General features: G+C 38.0%; 1 protein-coding gene across 3 annotated transcripts in view; it reads right to left on the bottom strand.

The window, feature by feature from the left end:
* Positions 1 to 20,369, bottom strand: part of UNC79 (unc-79 homolog, NALCN channel complex subunit) — a 209,582-nt gene that overhangs the window by 94,060 nt on the left and 95,153 nt on the right. For 2 of the 3 annotated variants that reach the window (XM_059915827.1, XM_059915828.1), the window contains exons 18-23: positions 18,633 to 18,712; positions 18,400 to 18,548; positions 16,069 to 16,226; positions 7,601 to 7,782; positions 5,608 to 5,809; positions 4,635 to 4,814 (exon numbers count right to left, since the gene is read on the bottom strand). In XM_059915827.1, coding sequence (XP_059771810.1) covers positions 4,635 to 4,814; positions 5,608 to 5,809; positions 7,601 to 7,782; positions 16,069 to 16,226; positions 18,400 to 18,548; positions 18,633 to 18,712 — 951 coding nt within the window. Of the gene's footprint in view, positions 1 to 3,116; positions 3,183 to 4,634; positions 4,815 to 5,607; positions 5,810 to 7,600; positions 7,783 to 16,068; positions 16,227 to 18,399; positions 18,549 to 18,632; positions 18,713 to 20,369 lie in introns of all 3 variants that reach the window. The other variant, XM_059915826.1, reaches the window with a different exon arrangement.

Genomic DNA, 20,369 nt, shown 5'->3' with positions numbered 1-20,369 from the left:
TTAATGATCAATAGGCATTTTGCAAGTTGGTGAAGACATGAAATGTAAACCACCTCTAGAAAGAAAGAGCCCAAAGAGAAGTAATTTGGAATTCTAGGCTGGACATTGAGGGAGGTGGGAAATACAAGAGAGTTTTACCAGTGCTACCCAGTACTGGGTACCTTCTCTTGCTGACACAAATTCAGACCAAGAGATCTCAAGATTTCTCTGCAGGCTGGAGTAGAATTGAAAGTATATATGTCCCTTTAGGGATTAGGATAGCTCTAGACCAATCTATAAGTCCTAATTGGGAAAGGTCCTTTGGTCTGGACACTCATGGGCTTAAGTCACACTGTAGCAGGCCTGAATGCCCAAGTCAGCTCCCTAATAAGACTGGCGTCCTCATGTACCCCAGGGCAGGAACACCCTAAGCCCAATTTATTGAGAGATAGCTGTAGTGGAAAGAAAGCAAATAAAGCCTCCTGGACTCAAGTATCAGTCTCTATCTAACTAACTAGTTATATGTGATCATGAGCAAATTATATAAGCAGAGTTACTTAGTCCCTCAGGACCTCAGTCTTCCTGTCTGTATGTAAAGTGAAAAAAAAAATAATACTTTATATATACACAGAGTTGTTGTGAAATCGAAATTAGATGATTTGCATTAAAAACACCCTTTATAAAGAGGTACTATACATATATAAAGTGCTATTGCCGTTGTTATTAACATTATATACCTATTGTTTAATTATTCATCCCAGGGGATGAGGAATAAGATATAACTAAGTCTCCCGTGATCACATGGGGTTGATACCAATTTTCCAGTACGGTCCAATTGTAACCTACCATAACTGCTGCATTATATTCAATTAATATTCAACAGGTGTTCTGAATCACCAAAAACAAAGAATTCCTGGTTCTCACAGCATCAGTGAAAAAACAGCTAATATCTAATTATAATTATACCAAATTCAGACTAGCAGGTAAAATTGTATATTTCATCAATTGGGATTAAATGAAGGTGCTGAGCTCCTGCTAGCATTACCACACATGCTTTGCAAGAGAGATCAAGACATCTGGGCTTCAGACCCAGATCTGTCACCAACAAGCTTGTGAAACTTGTTCCTTTCTGGGAACCTCAGTTTCCTCTTCTGTAAAATGAGAATGTTAACATATCTCTAATGTTTCAGCTATGATAGTCTATGAATTTTACTTATATGCACAAAGGCCTTTGATTTGACTCATAAAAGTCACAGAGGAATGCAACTCTTCAGTAGCCTTGCAGAGTTTACCCTCTATACAAGTGCATTTCTGCTGCAAAATTTGCTGTGGGCAATATGTAAATGCTAAGATCAGAGAGCCATAAACTGTAAATCCAGTGTCCAAAAGGTCAGCCTAAACAGCAACTAAAATTAAGTCTTGCTGCATGATTAAAGGACATCTGCTTTATTTCAGGCCTGATCAATAAGAGGTGTTGCACAGAGGAGCTCATTACTTGTACCAAACAAAAGTTATTTCGTTAAATAGCAAGGTCTCCGGTTTCCATTTAATTACTATCTTAAACCACTCTGTACAATCTTGTGATTATCCTGGCCTACGTTTGCTTCCAAAGTTAAAACACTCAGTGTTCAGTAAATAATAATGCAAAAATGAAAAACTAGTTTGAAATTGCCTTATAAGCTGAGCCACCTGTTTCCAAATCTAAGCAAGTTTTGTTTATGGTGGCGTCATGTAATTATCTTTCCAGAAGCTTTAGCTTTATATTTAATTTAGACAATACTGTTATCTGCCCCTTTTCCATCTGATCACTTTTGATGGGACAACTAGACGCCTAAAGGCTTTTCTTCAAGAAACATATGTACATGTTTTTCCAAAGAGATGTGAGAGGACTCCTACGGTTGGATTGTTAAAATGGATAATAATAATTAAAGACTAGCTTTTCAACTAAGCCTTAAGACAAAAAGAAAAGACAGGGTAAAATAAAGGTAACTTACGAAATTGCGTAAGACCAATCTCAAAAAGACCTAACTGAAGGGAAAATGGATATTTTCACATTTTAAATGAAGCTCAGGATCAGAAATTCTTATTTTTATTCTTTTTTTTTTTAATCCCAGCACAATTGAGGCCCGAGTGATGCTCAAAACAAGGTAGAGGGACTCTGCCAAGTGTGTGCTCCCCTTTTCTCATCAATTTTAGAAATGAAAATGCACTTAGGCCAACATCTGCCATCTGCATTCATAGTATTTAGGGCTCTCCCTCTTCTCCTCGTCTCCCACGCCTAACTGCTTCTCTTTCTAGCATCGTTTTTATAACACGTTCTTGAAAGTCTCCTTACTTGAAATTGTCCTTCTGAGAGTATCGGTACCATTCTGAAAAGTTAATTTTAAAACTATTCTTAGATGAAAAGCCAAACGTTGTATAGCATGATACATAGGTGGTAGTTACCAGGTTTGTTTTGGACAAATAAGCAGGTATTCAGAACCTCCACAATTTTCCCAGCAAGTATGGCATCATGTGTATAGATAACATTCAGTCTGTAACAGGCTCGCAGCGTCCCTTCAACCCTTAAGAGACTTCATGATAAGTTAATCTATCAAGAACGTCAAAGGACAGTTACACTCTACCAAGCAGAATATGATCCCATGGTCCTCTAAACAATGGAAATCCTCCTTTCTCGAGAGACAGAAATGCATGTAAGAGTTGCAAAGAATCGGAAATGGCTAAGGGGATGAGTGAATGATGGTGGTTCAAATGTATAATCTTTTCAAATGTAAATGAAATGTTTTTCCTAGAGCAGATATATATGAACATAATATTTCTATGTGTAAAAACACATACAAATATAAGTACTAGGTATAGTTCTAGTCATACTGGCTCTCGGGGGAAAAGTGCATACTCAGGTAACATGATGCTTCTTACTGGACCATAAGTTAACAGGATCAAAAGTCATCTGCCAATTTTAAGATGGAAAGAATTGCCATGTCAGGGGCTCAAACACTTGAGCATCTGGGGTAAAACCCTTCGAGCTTTCAAATCCTAAATACATCACTCTGGTCCAGTTAGAGACACCGCATTCTTTACCTTGTCCACCTGTGATAGACACTTGCACACGGCCCTTCAACGTCAGAAGTACCCACCTGGCATCTGTTCGGGTGTCCCACCGAGAGCTGGAGCAGACTGCTCATGCCTGGTCAACCTCACAGCTTAAAAATCAACAACAACTCTATTTAAATAAGCATTAAAAACAACTTGAGCCTAGAAAACATACTCAGTGCTAACTGGATAGCAGGAGCAAGTTTAGTTTTCATATTTGTAATTAACATCACATACAAGATGTTTACGTCACAGAAGTTCTGTGGCTTTCTTTGAATCTAAAGAACATCCTTCAATGTCACTTCAATTCTTATTCTTCAAAATTGTCATGTGAATCAATTAACAAGAAATAACAATAAATAAACTTTATATCCCAAACTGATTAGTTAGGTTATAAAAGAGCTGGGAAATTCATATAGAAATTGTAATTTATTGAATCTAGGTACTGGTTTCTAGAATCTGATGCAGTTTCACTGGGCCTAGCAATGCTAAAGGTTATTCTTAAATGGCCATCTGTTTTTATCTTTGCTCCCTGAAAAGCTGGGTCATTGATGGCTTAAAGGGCTTTCATTGACTCTTCCAAAGTTCAAAATACCACATTTCCGTAGCTTGTCATAAAATAGAGAGAAATGCAATAAACAAAATAAAATCATATTTATGATTAAAAATGGTTATGTTACATAAAGCTGTCTTCTAAGAAATGTCAATGAAAAAGCAAACATTTCAGCTTCTGACAGGATAAAAAAATATGTTTTATGGTGGTATTTTATTAACTTCATGACATTATTTAAAAATTAAATCATTTAATAAATGTTACAAGTTAGTATTATATTTAATGTACTCATTCGCTAATATGATTTAGTTATGAATTTTTAATTATTTGTCATTCATGAGCCATTGTTAATCATTACAGTTCATCTAGTCATTTGGTAATTTTTTGTTTTCTTTAAAAGTGCAATATAAAAAAAAGACATTTAGATAACAAGTATATATGGTCTTTTTTTAGCTGGCAATGATGTTTGTTTTTATTTATAAATTATCTGGTGAAGTTGGGCAGAAATTCAACTTCTTATCAGCCTGATTTTTCTTTTCTGAAAACACCATTATTATTGGTTTTCTAGGAGCTTGTTGGCTGCCTTTGTCATGCATGAAAAGAAAATGCATTCCAAATTTCTACTCTACCCTCTTAGTTGCCATGGGTCTTGACAAAGTCTCATCCAGGAAGCTCTTAGGTTATAATGGTGGTGGTGGAAACCTTCATATTCTAGGACTTAGGAGCAAACGCTTCTCCTGCGTCTCATGTCATGCATCAGTGGATTTACTGCCTTCTACATTTCAAAACAATCTACTGCTGGATCAGGGATTTGTTGTACCAGCAACTGGGAAAAGCCACCCAGGGCATTGACACACCTGGGGGGACCCTCTAGGGAATGTGAAGGCCAATGCAGCTGAAGGAGCTCAGTTTGCTAAATACACTACTCTCTGTGAACATTCAACAAGACATGTCAGCCTCAGAAAGACATCAAACAGATTTAAGGGAAGGATGGAAGAAGATACTCAACGGATTTTGGAGGTTAGGGTCTCAGGGAGGGAGAGCGCCCTCTTGGATTCCGCGGGCCCTTTCACGCTGTCTCTGAGGGAACGCACACTCTTCTGGCGGTTCCTTGCAAAACGAGCCCTCTTGATCTTCCACAATGCTGCATCACTGAGATTAGCGACATTGGTCCTCACAGCAGTGATAGCTTTGCAAAAGGAATTAAAGGTGATCATTTTCCTTAACTCGCTATGTTATACAAGTAGTTTGAAACAATCCATCTGTGTATATTTTCAATATTAAAAGTCATCTTCCATGGATACATTTCTCATTCATCTATCTCCCTCTATGATAAGCCTTATATTAAAAAATCATGGCTATTATCTATTTTGACTATCGTTTATCATTTTTCTGTTTAGATCATAAGATTAAAGTATCTAATTTTGTTATCACTGGATAAATAGTTGAGTGACCAAAGTCTTTCCTCCATCTATTTAGAGCTCCAGGTAACTGATTACTAAGCATGGAAGAGTAAATTTACAAAGAGCAAATATATCTCACAAAATTGCTCACGGACATTACAAACATGATGGTTGAATAATATTTAAGCAACACAGAGTCACAAATGGTTCTCAACGGTCCTCGAATAAATGAGATTTTTTTTTCTTTTTTTTTTGGCCACGCGACATGGCATGTGGGATCTTAGTTCCCCGACCGGGGATTGAACCCATGCCCCCTGCATTGGGAGCGTGGAGTCTTAACCACTGGACCATCAGGGAAGTCCCTAAATGAGAAAAATTTTGACGTTGGAATGCCAGAAAATAGTTAACCTGCAGATTACCACAGTAGATATTCAATAAACATTTGATGAACTGAGTACATGAAGTCAAGATATCCTCCATAATGGGAAATTAAACTACATGCGGAGTATCTTCCGTTTATCCAGCAAGCACCAGAATAGGAACTGTGACTGTTTAAAGCAAGTTCTTTGTTTTGCTTACTTGTAGGAAAAGGAAATTCTTTGTTACAATCCAAATGTAGCTGAGCTTCCAAAGAAAGTGTTTCAAATCTGTTGACAAAGAACTCCCAACTCAAAGCAGGAATATCTTGCTTAAGAAAATGCAAGAGTAAAAGCTTGCTCAATATTGTGGGTCGATCTTTAACCACAGTATCAAACTGGAAGTCAAGACAAAGACACAGACCCTGGGAAAAGGTAAAAAAACAAAAGCAAAAATGGAAAGTCAGATGTAAATACACCAAGCAAAGTCAGTGAAACAAGGCAGCCTCCTCAATCCATGCTTACAATGAAGAATGATTCAACTGAAATCTTCGATTGCATTTTTGGTAGGGGAAAAAAAAAATGCAGAAGAGGAGCTTCTCCTAATTGTTGAATATCTCTTGAATTTTGACTCAGAAATCTGAGCTAAATGTGTATTATTGATTTTTCTGATGCATCGAATAATAACCACTTAATTCAAATACCCTCAGACCAGTGTTTCTTTCTTTAATGTCTGTAGTTTCTATTAAGAGAAGCGTACTTCCAAAACTACATTTTAGAATACACAAGAATATGGTCTTTAAATTCCCTTTCAATGCTAAATTCCATGAGTCTAAAAGAAAGGAAAGTCATCTTGTCTTCTTGGAATGTGAGTGGAACATAGAATCTTAAGAAATCAAAGTTGGAATGGACTAAGCATCTATTTCTCCAGTATGTGAGTCTACCATTTCCCTTTTTTTAACTGAATGAAATTTTAAAACTAATTCATCCAATTATGCTATTAATTCATTCAACTCTCATCTAATGAGTGCCTCCTATGTTCCAAGCCCTGAGCAGGGGTTAGACATACAACTACCTTGTCTTATTAAGACCAACAGAGAAGGACTATCCAGAAGACAACTGGGAATTTTTACATGGGGAGGTATGGGTCCACAAGCAGCATAGCTCTATAATTTTTCAGATTCTGCATAGTTTGACCTTTCTTCTTAGTCTTTTTTACAAGAGAAGCTCTTACACTGGTTTGGGAGACCTTGTGTACACACACGCACACATACACACACACAATTAAGAACATGGACATTATTATGTCAGACCTGAGTTTGTGCTGCCACTTACTAGCCATGTGACTCTGAAAAAGTTACTTAACCTTTCTAACCCTCAACTTCTCTATCTGTAAAATGGGAACACACAAAATGTTATTGTAAGGATTAAATGAAGTAATGCATGATGGGACACTTCTAATACACTGCCCCGGAAACACAATACCTGTTTGACAAATGTTAGTTCTTGCCATTATTATTACTTTTAATAATAACAATATAATAATAAATCAGGTGCCAATGTGGAAAAACAGTAGATCAGGACTTTAGAGGTTTTGTCTTTGTTCTCCCATGAATTCACTCTGTGTTCTTTAAAAAGTCCCATTATCTCTCTGAGACTTGGTTTCTTCAAGTATAAAATAAAGGTGCCAAATAAGATAAATAAACAACTCTCTCCAGGTCTCATATTTCATGTCTCTTTGATTTTACTTTGTGGTATTTCATTTCAGTAGTATATTTACCATCTCTTGTTTTGCTTTGGTTTATATTATAATTCATCTGATTTCTCTTTGCATCTAGACTCAGTGACAAGGGCTTTTGGCCCAGGAGCCAGCTGAATGGTATAAAATAACCAACCTAGTTTAAAAATCTGCCACACACACAAAATTATACAATAATTACATCTGTCAGAAGCGATGGCAGCATAGGGACAAAGACTGGAAAGAAAGAATCAACAAATAAAAACAAGAGATCTGTTAATACGGTGCGGTTCTGGGATGCTTTTCTCAGAAATGGTAACAGTGGAAATTTTTAAATTTTTTAAAAAATTTAAAAATTTCCACTGTTACCATCATCATCAGTATTATGTGTGTTTACGTGACAAATAACTCAATGAATTAGTAGAGTAGAGCAGAGCACCATCCGCAGAGCAGATAATGCACATCTGAGGGACGTCACCTGCAAGGCTGGCCTCTTTATGGTGTCAAGCAGGAGACCAGCCCTCGTAGCCACCGCTGGGTTGACGTCCTCCACAGCCGTCAGAAAGCAGCAGAAGGCGTGTGCCAGGGAGTACTTCAGCAGGTGGTTTTTGGTCACTGAATGAATATCCAGAAATCTGCAAATTACAGCCACTTTTTCCACTGCAATGTCAAAGGCAGAGAACAAAAAAATTGACATTTATTTAGACGGTCTGAGAAATGAGCCCACAGAGAAAAAGCTAACTCTGGGCCCCCCTACACTGACGTTAAATACCAAAAGGAAATTCTAATGCCACCTTCTTGAGTGTTCCGTTTTATCCGTGCAGCAGACACCATTTCTACACAGTGTAGTATTTTTCCGCCAGGCAGCCTTGATTTAGTTCTGGGTTTTCTTTTCTTTTCTTCTCTTTTTAATGGTCTTTACCTTTGTTTAACTTTCAGCCACATTTCAAACTTTTCAAAATGCCTCCATGCTCATTTCTTTGTCCATGCTATAGAGGTTCTGCAGACCACACAGGGATGTGGGATGATGTGCCCACCAGGGCTGGCTCTAAGTCCTTAATATGTCATGAAGTGATATGACAACCAGTCTTCCTGGGGCTATAGAAGCCACATATTTCTTCCATGAACCAAATGCACCATTATTCTGCACATCTATATTAAATTATTCTAGCCACTCTTTAAACATAGCTTTATAAAAAGTTATAATAACTAGTGAAGCAATATAGTTCCATGCAAAGACATTTCAGGACTTTACTTAAGCTGTTCCAGCAGCCTAGATAGAATATTCTTTCTATTCTTTTCTGCTTATTGACACTCTACCATCCTTAAAGAGTCTGCTGCTGAAATTCTACTATTCTGTAAAGTCACTCTGACTTCCTAGAGTGGCCTTTCCATCCCACGAACTCCTGCAAAAATACTATTCATTTACCTATGGCATTTGTGTGTTCATAGATAGCTATATGACATATCTTCTGTTGTCTGAATTATATTTATACCATTATCTTCTGTTGTCTTGAATTATATTTATACTGTTATAGTTTCTTAACCTCTTACATGTTTATATTTGATCTCATCAATTAAATTAGGAGCTTCTTGAGGGCAAGAATCTGCTCTTATACTCTTTTTATTGCTCCCATGATAACTAGTACATACGGTATTTATTCAATAAATTCACTGATTCACTTATTTTTAAAATATATATTAAGCACATTATATATACATAAGAGATCATTCTAGGTACTTGGGGAAGGTGGGAGTAAATGCAAGAATGAATTGTTATGGACTGAACGTTTGTGTCCCCTCCCCAAATTGATATGTTGGAGCCTTAATTCCCAATGTGATGGCATTCGGAGGTGGGACCTTGGGAGGTAATTACGTTTAGATGAGGTCATGAGGGTAGGCTCCCATTATGGGATTCATGTCCTTATAATAAGAGGAAGGGAGACAAGAGTTCTCTCTCTCCCTCTACCATGTAAGGATACAGAGAGAAGAGAAGCCAGGAAGAGAGCCCTCACCGAGGAACCAAGTAGGCTGGAGCCTTGATCTTGGACTTCCCAGCCCTTAAAACTGTGAGAAATAAATTTCTGTTGTTTAAGCTATCCAGTCTATGTTATTCTGTTATGGCAGCCCAAGCAGACTAACATGTGAATCATTCACAGGTCTTGACTTCAAAGTCAAGTCAACTAAAAGAGATAACACAGGTACAACTGTAACGGAAATGTAATACAAAAGGCTGTAACTGCCACTAATGAGGTAGAAATAAAATGCTATGAGAGATCAAAGGATAAAGAAATGACTTTCCACCAATGGAACCGAGAAAGTGGAACTCAATAGGGGCATTTGAAGGTTCATGAAATGGAGGTGGCATTTATTTTATTATTTTTTTTAAACATCTTTATTGGAGTATAATTGCTTTACAATGTTGTGTTAGTTTCTGCTCTATAACAAAGTGAATCAGTTATACATATACATATATCCCAATACCTTCTCCCTCTTGCGTCTGCCTCCCACCCTCCCTATCCCACCCCTCTAGGTGGTCCCAAAGCACCGAGCTGATCTCCCTGTGCTATGCGGCTGCTTCCCAATAGCTATCTACTTGACATTTGGTAGTGTATATATGTCCATGCCACTCTCTCACTTTGTCCCAGCTTACCCTTCCCCCTCCCCGTGTCCTCAAGTCGATTCTCTACGTCTGTGCCTTTATTCCCGTCCTGTCCCTGGGTTCTTCAGAACCATTTTTTTTTTTTTTTAAGATTCCATATATATGTGTTAGCATACGGAATTTGTTTCTCTCTTTCTGACTTACTTCACTCTGTATGACAGACTCTAGGTCCATCCACCTCACTACAAATAACTCAGTTTCATTTCTTTATATGGCTGAGTAATATTCCACTGTATATATGTGCCACATCCTCTTTATCCATTCATCTGTCGATGGACACTTAGGTTGGTTCCATGTCCTGGCTATTGTAAATAGAGCTGCAATGAACATTGTGGTACATGACTCTTTTTGAATTATGGTTTTCTCAGGGTATATGCCCAGTAGTGGGATTGCTGGGTCATATGGTAGTTCTATTTTTAGTTTCTTAAGGAACGTCCATACTGTTCTCCATAGTGGCTGTATCAATTTACATTCCCACCAATAGTGCAAGAGGGTTCCCTTTGCTCCACACCCTCTCCAGCATTTATTGTTTGTAGATTTTTTGATGATGGCCATTCTGACGGGTGTGAGGTGATACCTCATTGTAGTTTTGACTTGCATTTCTCTAATGATTAGTGATGTTGAGCATTCTTTCATGTGTTTGTTGGTAATCCGTATATCTTCTTTGGAGAAATGTCTATTTAAGTCTTCTGCTCATTTTTGGTTGGGGTTGTTTTTTTTTTGACATTGAGCTGCATGAGCTGCTTATAAATTCTGGAGATTAATCCTCTGTCAGTTGCTTCATTTGCAAATATTTTCTCCCATTCTGAGGGTTGTCTTTTTGTCTTGTTTATGGTTTCCTTTGCTGTGCAAAAGCTTTTAAGTTTCATTAGGTTCCATTTGTTTATTTTTGGTTTTTTTGGTTTTTTTTTAATTAATTAATTTATTTTATTTTATTTTTGGCTGTGTTGGGTCTTCGTTTCTGTGCAAGGGCTTTCTCTAGTTGCGGCAAGCGGGGGCCACTCTTCATTGCGGTGCGCGGGCCTCTCACTATTGTGGCCTCTCTTGTTGCGGAGCACAGGCTCCAGACGCGCAGGCTCAGTAGTTGTGGCTCATGGGCCTAGCCGCTCCGCGGCATGTGGGATCTTCCCAGACCAGGGCTCGAACCCGTGTCCCCTGCACTGGCAGGCAGATTCTCAACCACTGCGCCACCAGGGAAGCCCTATTTTTGTTTTTATTTCCATTTCTCTAGGAGTTGGGTCAAAAAAGATCTTGCTGTGATTTATGTCATAGAGTGTTCTACCCTTGTTTTCCTCTAAGAGTTGTATAGTGTCTGGCCTTACATTTAGGTCTTTAATCCATTTTGAGTTTATTTTTGTGTATGGTGTTAGGGAGTGTTCTAATTTCATTCTTTTACATGTAGCTGTCCAGTTTTCCCAGCACCACTTATTGAAGAGGCTGTCTTTTCTCCATTGTATATTCTTGCCTCCTTTATCAAAGATAAGCTGACCATATGTGCGTGGGTTTATCTCTGGGCTTTCTATCCTGTTCCATTGATCTATATTTCTGTTTTTGTGCCAGTACCATACTATCTTGATTATTGTAGCTTTGTAGTATAGTCTGAAGTCTGGGAATCTGATTCCTCCAGCTCCGTTTTTCTTTCTCAGGATTGCTTTGGCTATTTGGGGTCTTCTGTGTTTCCATACAAATTGTGAAATTTTTTGTTCTACTTCTGTGAAAAAAGCCATTGGTAGTTTGATAGGGATTGCATTGAAATTGTAGATTGCTTTGGGTAGTATAGTCATTTTCACAATGTTGATTCTTCCAATCCAAGACATGGTATATCTCTCCATCTGTTTGTATCATCTTTAATTTCTTTCATCTTTCTTATAGTTTTCTGCATACAGGTCTTTTGTCTCCCTAGGTAGGTTTATTCCTGGGTATTTTATTCTTTTTGTTGCAGTGGTAAATGGGAGTGTTTCCCTAATTTGTCTTTCAGATTTTTCATCATTAGTGTATAGGAATGCAAGAGATTTCTGTGCATTAATTTTGTATCCTGCTACTTTACCAAATTCATTGATTAGCTCTAGTAGTTTTCTGGTAGCATCTTTAGGATTCTCTATGTATAGTATCATGTCATCTGCAAACAGTGACAGCTTTACTTCTTCTTTTCTGATTTGGATTCCTTCTATTTCTTTTTCTTCTCTGATTGCTGTGGCTAAAGCTTCCAAAACTATGTTGAATAATAGTGGTGAGAGTGGGCAACCTTGTCTTGTTCCTGATCTTAGTGGAAATGGTTTCAGTTTTTCACCATTGAGGATGATGTTGGCTGTGGTTTTGTCATATATGGCCTTTATTATGTTGAGGAAAGTTCCCTCTATGCCTATTTTCTGGAGGGTTTTTATCATAAATGAGTGTTGAATTTTGTCAAAAGCTTTTTCTGCATCTGTTAAGATGATCATATGGTTTTTCTCCTTCAGTTTGTTAATGTGGTGTATCACATTGATTGATTTGCATATATTGAAGAATCCTTGCACTCCTGGGATAAACCCCACTTGATTATGGTGTATGATCCTTTTAATGTGCTGTTGGATTCTGTTTGCTAGTGTTTTGTTGAGGATTTTTGCACCTATGTTCATCAGGGATATTGGCCTGTAGTTTTCTTTCTTTGTGACATCTTTGTCTGGTTTTGGCATCAGGGTGATGGTGACCTCGTGGAATGAGTTTGGGAGGGTTCCTCCCTCTGCTATATTTTGGAAGAGTTTGACAAGGATAGGTGTTAGCTCTTCTCTAAATGTTTGATAGAATTCACCTGTGAAGCCATCTGGTCCTGGGCTTTTGTTTGTTGGAAGATTTTAAATCACAGTCTCAATTTCAGTGCTTGTCATTGGTCTGTTTATATTTTCCATTTCTTTCTGGTTCAGTCTCGGAAGGTTGTGCATTTCTAAGAATCTGTCCATTTCTTCCAGGTTGTCCATCTTATTGGCATATAGTTGCTTGTAGTAATCTCTCATGATCCTTTGTATTTCTGCAGTGTCGGTTGTTACTTCTCCTTTTTCATTTCTAATTCTATTGCTCTGAGTCGTCTCTCTTTTTTTCTTGATGAGTCTGGCTAATGGTTTATCACTCTTGTTTATCTTCTCAAAGAGCCAGCTTTTACTTTTATTGATCTTTGCTATCGTTTCCATCATTTCATTTTCATTTATTTCTGATCTGATTTTTATGATTTCTTTCCTTCTGCTAACTTTGGGGTGTTTTTGTTCTTCTTTCTCTAATTGCTTTAGGTGTAAGGTTAGGTTGTTTATTTGAGATGTTTCTTGTTTCTTGAGGTAGGATTATATTGTTATAAACTTCCCTCTTAGAACTGCTTTTGCTGCAACCCATAGATTTTGGGTTGTCATGTTTTCATTGTCATTTGTTTCTAGGTATTTTTTGATTTCCCCTTTGATTTCTTCAGTGATCTCTTGGTTATTAAGTAGTGTATTGTTTAGGCTCCATGTGTTTGTATTTTTTACAGATTTTTTCCTGTAATTGATATCTAGTCTCATAGCATTGTGGTCAGAAAAGATACTTGATACAATTTCAATTTTCTTAAATTTACCAAGGCTTGATTTGTGACCCAAGATATGATCTATCCTGGAGAATGTTCCATGAGTACTTGAGAAGAAAGTGTATTCTGTTGTTTTTGGATGGAATGTCCTATAAATATCAATTAAGTCCATCTTGTTTAATGTATCATTTAAAGCTTGTGTTTCCTTATTTATTTTCATTTTGGATGATCTGTCCATTGGTGAAAATGGGGTGTTAAAGTCCCCTACTATGATTGTGTTACTGTCGATTTCCCCTTTTATGGCTGTTAGCATTTGCCTTATGTATTGAGGTGCTCCTATGTTGGGTGCATAAATATTTACAATTGTTATATCTTCTTCTTGGATGGATCCCTTGATCATTATGTAGTGTCCTTCTTTGTCTGTTGTAATAGTCTTTATTTTAAAGTCTATTTTGTCTGATATGAGAAATGCTACTCCAGCTTTCTTTTGATTTCCATTTGCATGGAATATCTTTTTCCATCCCCTCACTTTCAGTCTGTATGTGTCCCTAGGTCTGAAGTGGGTCTCTTGTAGACAGCATATATATGGATCTTGTTTTTGTATCCATTGAGCCAGTGTATGTCTTTTGGTTGGAGCATTTAATCCATTTACATTTAAGGTAATTATCAATATGTATGTTCCTACTACCATTTTCTTCATTGTTTTGGGTTTGTTATCGTAGGTCTTTTCCTTCTCTTGTGTTTCCTGCCTAGAGAAGTTCCTTTAGCATTTGTTGTAAAGCTGGTTTGGTGGTGCTGAATTCTCTTAGCTTTTGCTTGTCTGTAAAGCTTTTAATTTCTCCATCGAATCTGAATGAGATCCTTGCTGGGTAGAGTAATCTTGCTTGTAGGTTTTTCTCTTTCATCACTTTAAATATGTCCTGCCTCTCCCTTCTGGCTTGCAGAGTTTCTGCTGAAAGATCAGCTGTTAACCTAATGGGGATTCCCTTGTATGTTATTTGTTGCTTTTCCCTTGCTGCTTTTAATATTTTTTCTTTGTATTTAATTTTTGATAGTTTGATTAATATGTGTCTTGGCGTGTTTCTCCTTGGATTTATCCTGTATGGGACTCTCTGCGCTTCCTGGACTTGATTAACTATTCCTTTCCCATATTAGGGAAGTTTTCAACTACAATCTCCTCAAATATTTTCTCAGTCCCTTTCTTTTTCTATTCTTCTTCTGGGACCCCTATAATTTGAATGTTGGTGCGTTTAATGTTGTCCCAGAGGTCTCTAAGACTGTCCTCAATTCTTTTCATTCTTTTTTCTTTATTCTGCTCTGCAGTAGTTATTTTCACTATTTTATCTTCCAGGTCACTTATCCGTTCTTCTGCCTCAGTTATTCTGCAATTGATTCCTTCTAGAGAGTTTTTAATTTCATTTATTGTGTTGTTCATCATTGTTTGGGAAGTGGCATTTAAATGGAACCTTGAATAGAAGAGGATTTCAGATGGAGAACACAGAATGGCCAACACATGGATGAAGGGAAACAGGAAGCAATGGAGAAATAGCAATGGTATATGTAGAAAGAAGAGTGGGAAATGAGGCTGCAAACACTTGCAGTTAGACCATGGAAAACTTTGAATGCCAGTTTAAGGAGTCTGAACTTTATTCTCTCGGCACTGAAAACCCATTAAAATTTTTTGAGTAGAAAAGCAACATAATCGGAGCTGTGATTCAGAAGATTAATTTGGCAATAATCTAATCCTTAAATTGTAATGAAAGAGTATAGTTAAATGTTTACCTGCTTTATTTGTATTCAAATGCCTATAAAATGTGGCCAATACCATGTAGACTTTTGCTAGAAAGTTTTACTCTAATTTCGTACAACATCATGTGCTATCACATAAATAAACCAGCCCCTGGGATTCATGAGGCATTAAAAGCAAGAACTCTTTGAGGTGGTCAGATATTAGGGAACTGAACTCAAAGTATAGTAGTTAACTCACCTGATGGAACTCCCATTTCTCTGCAAAATTTTTGAGACACTAAAATATACGGAATCATCCTGATAAGGTACAGGTTGGTATGCCAACCCTGCTTGCTGCCCCCTGAGAATGGGAGTACCAGCAGATTAGGGTGACAGTGAGACCAGCAGATGTAAGACTAAGAGAACACATCCGATTCCTTCCTTACCATGTTCCTCAGGGAACTTGCCATTCTAAGCACTAGGAATTATACCCATCACTGCACCAGATTTGGTCACTGATGCTCCAATGACAAGAGTACAACAGCAGAGCTTCTCAAACTTCACTGAATTACCTGGAGAACTTGTTAGAAAATATAGATCTCTGGCCTCACCTCCTGAGATTCTGATTCAGTAGGTCTAGGATGAGGCCCAAAAATCTGCATTTTTAACAAACTTTCCCAGGTACTCAAATGCAAGTAACCTATTAGGTGACTACATAATTTATTATTCAAGCCAGGACCCATTTGAGAGTAAACAAGGGTGCAATTAATAAATACACCTGCACAACAGGCATAAACTAGGACTATCCCAGACAAACCTAGACATGGTCAACCTACCTAAGGACCACTCTGAAAAATTCTATTATCAAGGGAGTTCAACTAAGTAGAGCCACCAAAGAACACTAGCAAGCAGGACAATGCCTTCTAAAAAGAAGGGAGGGAAAGGGAGGGCCAACAAGAGATGTCATGACTGGACATCTGGTTTACCTTGTGACCCAGAGAGAATTTTTAAGCTAATACAGAGGTACCTGCTTCAAACCTCATCTTCCAGTCTTTGCTGTTGAAATTGCCATTTATGATTGCCCAAAAGATGTCAGCACCATGAGGAAGTGACAAAGCGTGAAGAAGGAGAGGAACTGCCAATGAAGATAGCTGGGAGAATTCAGATTTGACGACTCTCCACAGGCTGGGGAATCAAGAAGAAGCAAAGTGGTTACAGTTATGATAATCTTTCTAGGAAAAAAATCTTATTATCTTAGTTTGTGGGAAGTATAGTTAACAGAGGGCTGGTAGGGATGCTTTTGGTGAAATTCCATTCATTCACAAGAGTATAATCCTTGGATAAACTGTTCCTGCGCTCTTTTCCTATGTTAATTTTTTTAAAGAAATTACTTTTATGTAATAACATAGGAAAACACTACCAGTTAACAGTGCATTTTTAACATAAAAAGTAAAAATTGTATATTATAAATGCAGGTACATAAATGAACAATGACTGTTAAATAATAACTGATATTAGTTACGTCAAGATGATGGGGTGATAAGTGATTTTTTAAATTTTTCTTATAGTGAACATCTGGAGAATTGTGTTGGTTTTGTCTGCCCAGCAGCCTTTTCCTCTTATTCTATCAAAGAACAACTCTTTTTCTATTAAGAACAGCCTCTCCACCAACTGGCAGGGCTGTCAATCAAGTTCCCCCACCTTCTCTATCCTAATAATGAACACAAAACCCAGGGTGATCAAAATACTTCAATGTCATGAAAAGTGATTAGTCCAGGGGTGGGTGGGCCTGTGACCCAAGCATGAGAGTGCTAGCATTTTTTTTCCAGGTTTTGATATGTACTCTGAAATCTCAAAAATGAAGTGTTATGTCGATCTAGGGCTGCTAGCAACCCTCTCTCTTTCCCACCTCACAGGAACAGCCTGAGGAGAAGAAGCCAACACAGAGAGAACTAGGGAGGTGATGGGGAGGGAGAAAGGGGCGGGGAAAGAGAGAGAGAAAAAAACAGAGAGAGAGAGGTATCCGTGGTAACATCTTATGAGTACTTGCCATTCTTAAAACCAGACCACTACTGGTCAAAAACATACCTTAGCAAGTTTAAGCTAAGTCCGTATCATTGTATGCCAGAATAATGCTGAATATATATTTCTAGTAATAATGTTTTCAAACATTTTATTCAATTATTTAAAGTATGCCTTTTGTTTCTTTTTGTTTTGTTTTATTTTGTTTTGTTTTCTATTTGGCTCCAGAGTTAATATCAGAATCAAAACTATGTTCGACTTTAAAAACTTATAATGCAGCACTAAGAGAAAGGAGAAGTGACACATTATCTCCGTTTTACAGAGAACATATTGAGGTACATGTCACTAGAGAGCCTTGTTTTTGAGAAGACGTACTAAAGCTATGGAATGAAAAGGAGTAACTTTCAAACACTGTGTGCTTCATCTTAATAGTAGAAATCAGACAAATATAGATCTAATCCCAACCCTGCCATTAATTAGCTGTGTAACCAAGTGTAAATTTCTTAACTTCTCTGAACTTTTGTTTCCTCCCAATGCTGGTTGTATTAAATGAAATGATACATAGTACTTAACACATAGTAGGTACTCAAAAAGCTTGAGCTACTGTTATCATTGTATGATGAAGGATGATGATGCTTCCAGAGCACAACAGTAGGTCTTATATAAGAAGAATGTCCAAAAAATTGCCCTCATGGAGCTTGCAATTTAGTTGAAGGAGGCAAAACATATATATATATATATATATATATATATATATATATATATACAGCACTAGTAGAAAACCATCTCAGTGACAAAAAATTCTGGATTTGGCCAGTAACATATAGCTCTCCCAGTTCTCTAAGGCAGTCTTGTTTGAAAAATGGAAGAGTGTCCCTTCCCCAAATCCCTACATTGTCCACCATGGCTTTTGTGTCAGGGTGGTACTTTGGGGGAAAAACCTGGGCTATAAAGCCCAAAGGCTGAGGCAGAGATCCCATGGCATCAGCAATCCAAATGGCCTGGGTACATATTTGGTAGAGATCGCTTTAACAACAAAAGTCAGCCCACCTAGAGTACACAATATTCTTAAGCCATCTAACAACTGAAAGGCATAAAATAATCCTTATTTTCCTTTTCTACTTCTAAAGTACCTAGCAAAGACAATTACTATTCTTCATACTGACATACTCAAAAATTAGACTACATAAAAGAAATAAAAGTAGTTCCCATAGGTAATTAGCCTGTGCTGGCTAAGAGAAATAACCCAATGAGTTGGTAAGTCTTATTCTAAAATTGATTTTCACAGATAAAAGCCTAAAATATGAACAAACAAAAAACTACCAGAAAGACATACCTTGCAATCAACATGTGATCCTGAATGTAGGCTAAAAATTGAGGATGATCTTTTCTAGCACTGTATAAACACTCTCCATGTAGACAGAGGATCTTCAGGCAATTGAGCATATTAAAAAGAATGTCTGGCTCTTCAAACTTGGCCATTTCCTATGCAAAGAACCACAAGTTTACTGAGTTATCTAAAATGGCAATGCTACTAAATATAATATTCAAATATTTCAAAAAATATACCTGGAAAATGGTGTATATTAGTCTCAGCGTTACTGGAAGCTGTTGGTAGCAAAACTTTCTTTCAGTATCATTCTTTATTGCTGGGAAGAAATAATTACACAAAGGTTAGCATAACTCCTTCCCTCCACCATTCGTGAATTGATTAAGACCATAAAACAAAGAGGAGTAAAAATAGAAATGGAATATATTAAAAAGTGTTCATGTAATGTGTTTCTTTGTTCTCCAAGGTAGCATATATCCTTTCCATGATGCAAGTGCAGGAAACCTTCTAGATTTAGGATCCTCAGCTTCCACCTTCCACTGTGTATTCAGATGTCTTTGATTCCCTGAAGCAACCCCAGCCCAGCCCTATGCTCCTGTGGGCAGCTATTTCTGCTGATACCTGGAGGGGTCTTAGGGCCTGCCGAGGTTTGCCTTCCTAATTGAAAGGGAGATAAGCAGGTATTAAAGAGAGATATGCAACTTATACTAGCACCTAAGGAGGGATTTACCCCAGGACTCAAGTGTACAATATTCACACATGCACAGGACTCCCATGTGCAAAAAGGGAGCCTTTTAAAGCAGTTGAGCATATTCAAATCAGAACTACTCATGGTTTTATCTTCTTGTGAGGAGCTCTAAAAAGACCTTTGGGGACTTCCCTGGTGACGCAGTGGTTAAGAATCCGCCTGCCGATGCAGGGGACACGGGTTTGATCCCTGGACCGGGAAAATCTCACATGCCGCGGAGCAACTGAGCCCGTGAGCCACCACTACTGAGCCCACGTGCCACAACTACTGAGGCCGCGTGCTGCAACTACTGAAGCCCGAGCACCTAGAGCCCGTGCTCCACAACAAGAGAAGCCACCGCAATGAGAAGCCCGTGCACCGCAACGAAGAGTAGCCCCCGCTCACCACAACTAGAAAAAGCCCGCTCGCCATAACTAGAAAAAGCCCGCGCACAGCATGAAGACCCAGCGCAGCCGTAAATAAATAAATAAAAAGACCTTTGCCTCTACAGTGGGTAGTGGTGGCATATTTTACATGAGGCATGCTAGAGAAAAGAATTCACAAGTTAACCAGATATAGAAACTAATGTAAAATGTTTTCAAATCACCATTATAAGTTTTGGCAATTCCTAGGATCACAGACAGTGAGAGTCAAACCCTCTTGGTGTATATACTTGTTTATTGGGGATCTTCCACTCCGATGTATTTTATTTTATTTTATTTTATTTTATTATTATTTTTTTTTATGTTGAAATGGACCTCAGGTTATTTCTCTTTTTATTTATTTATTTATTTATTTATTTTTGGCTGTGTTGGGTCTTCGTTTCTGTGAGAGGGCTTTCTCTAGTTGCGGCAAGCGGGGGCCACTCTTCATCGCGGTGTGCAGGCCTCTCACTATCGTGGCCTCTCTTGTTGCCCAGCACAGACTCCAGACGCGCAGGCTCAGTAGTTGTGGCTCACGGGCCTAGTTGCTCCGCGGCATGTGGGATCCTCCCAGACCAGGGCTCGAACCCGTGTCCCCTGCATTAGCAGGCAGAGTCTCAACCACTGCGCCGCCAGGGAAGCCCCCGATGTATTTTAAATACTTGTTATCGGCACTAAACTCTATTTTGTCTAGCATGAAAAAATTTTTTTAACATTTTTAGTGGAGGACATCTCTGACTGCTATAAGGAACAGGCACCAGGCCACAAAATGCAGAAACAGGAATTACTCTAGAATAAGAGAGGGAACCGCTGGACATGTGTCGGTA

Source organism: Balaenoptera ricei, chromosome 2 (genome assembly GCF_028023285.1).
Source record: "Balaenoptera ricei isolate mBalRic1 chromosome 2, mBalRic1.hap2, whole genome shotgun sequence".
Classification (NCBI taxonomy): domain Eukaryota; kingdom Metazoa; phylum Chordata; class Mammalia; order Artiodactyla; family Balaenopteridae; genus Balaenoptera; species Balaenoptera ricei.
Note: the sequence above shows the minus strand (reverse complement) of the source record. Positions and strands in the feature narration are given on the sequence as shown.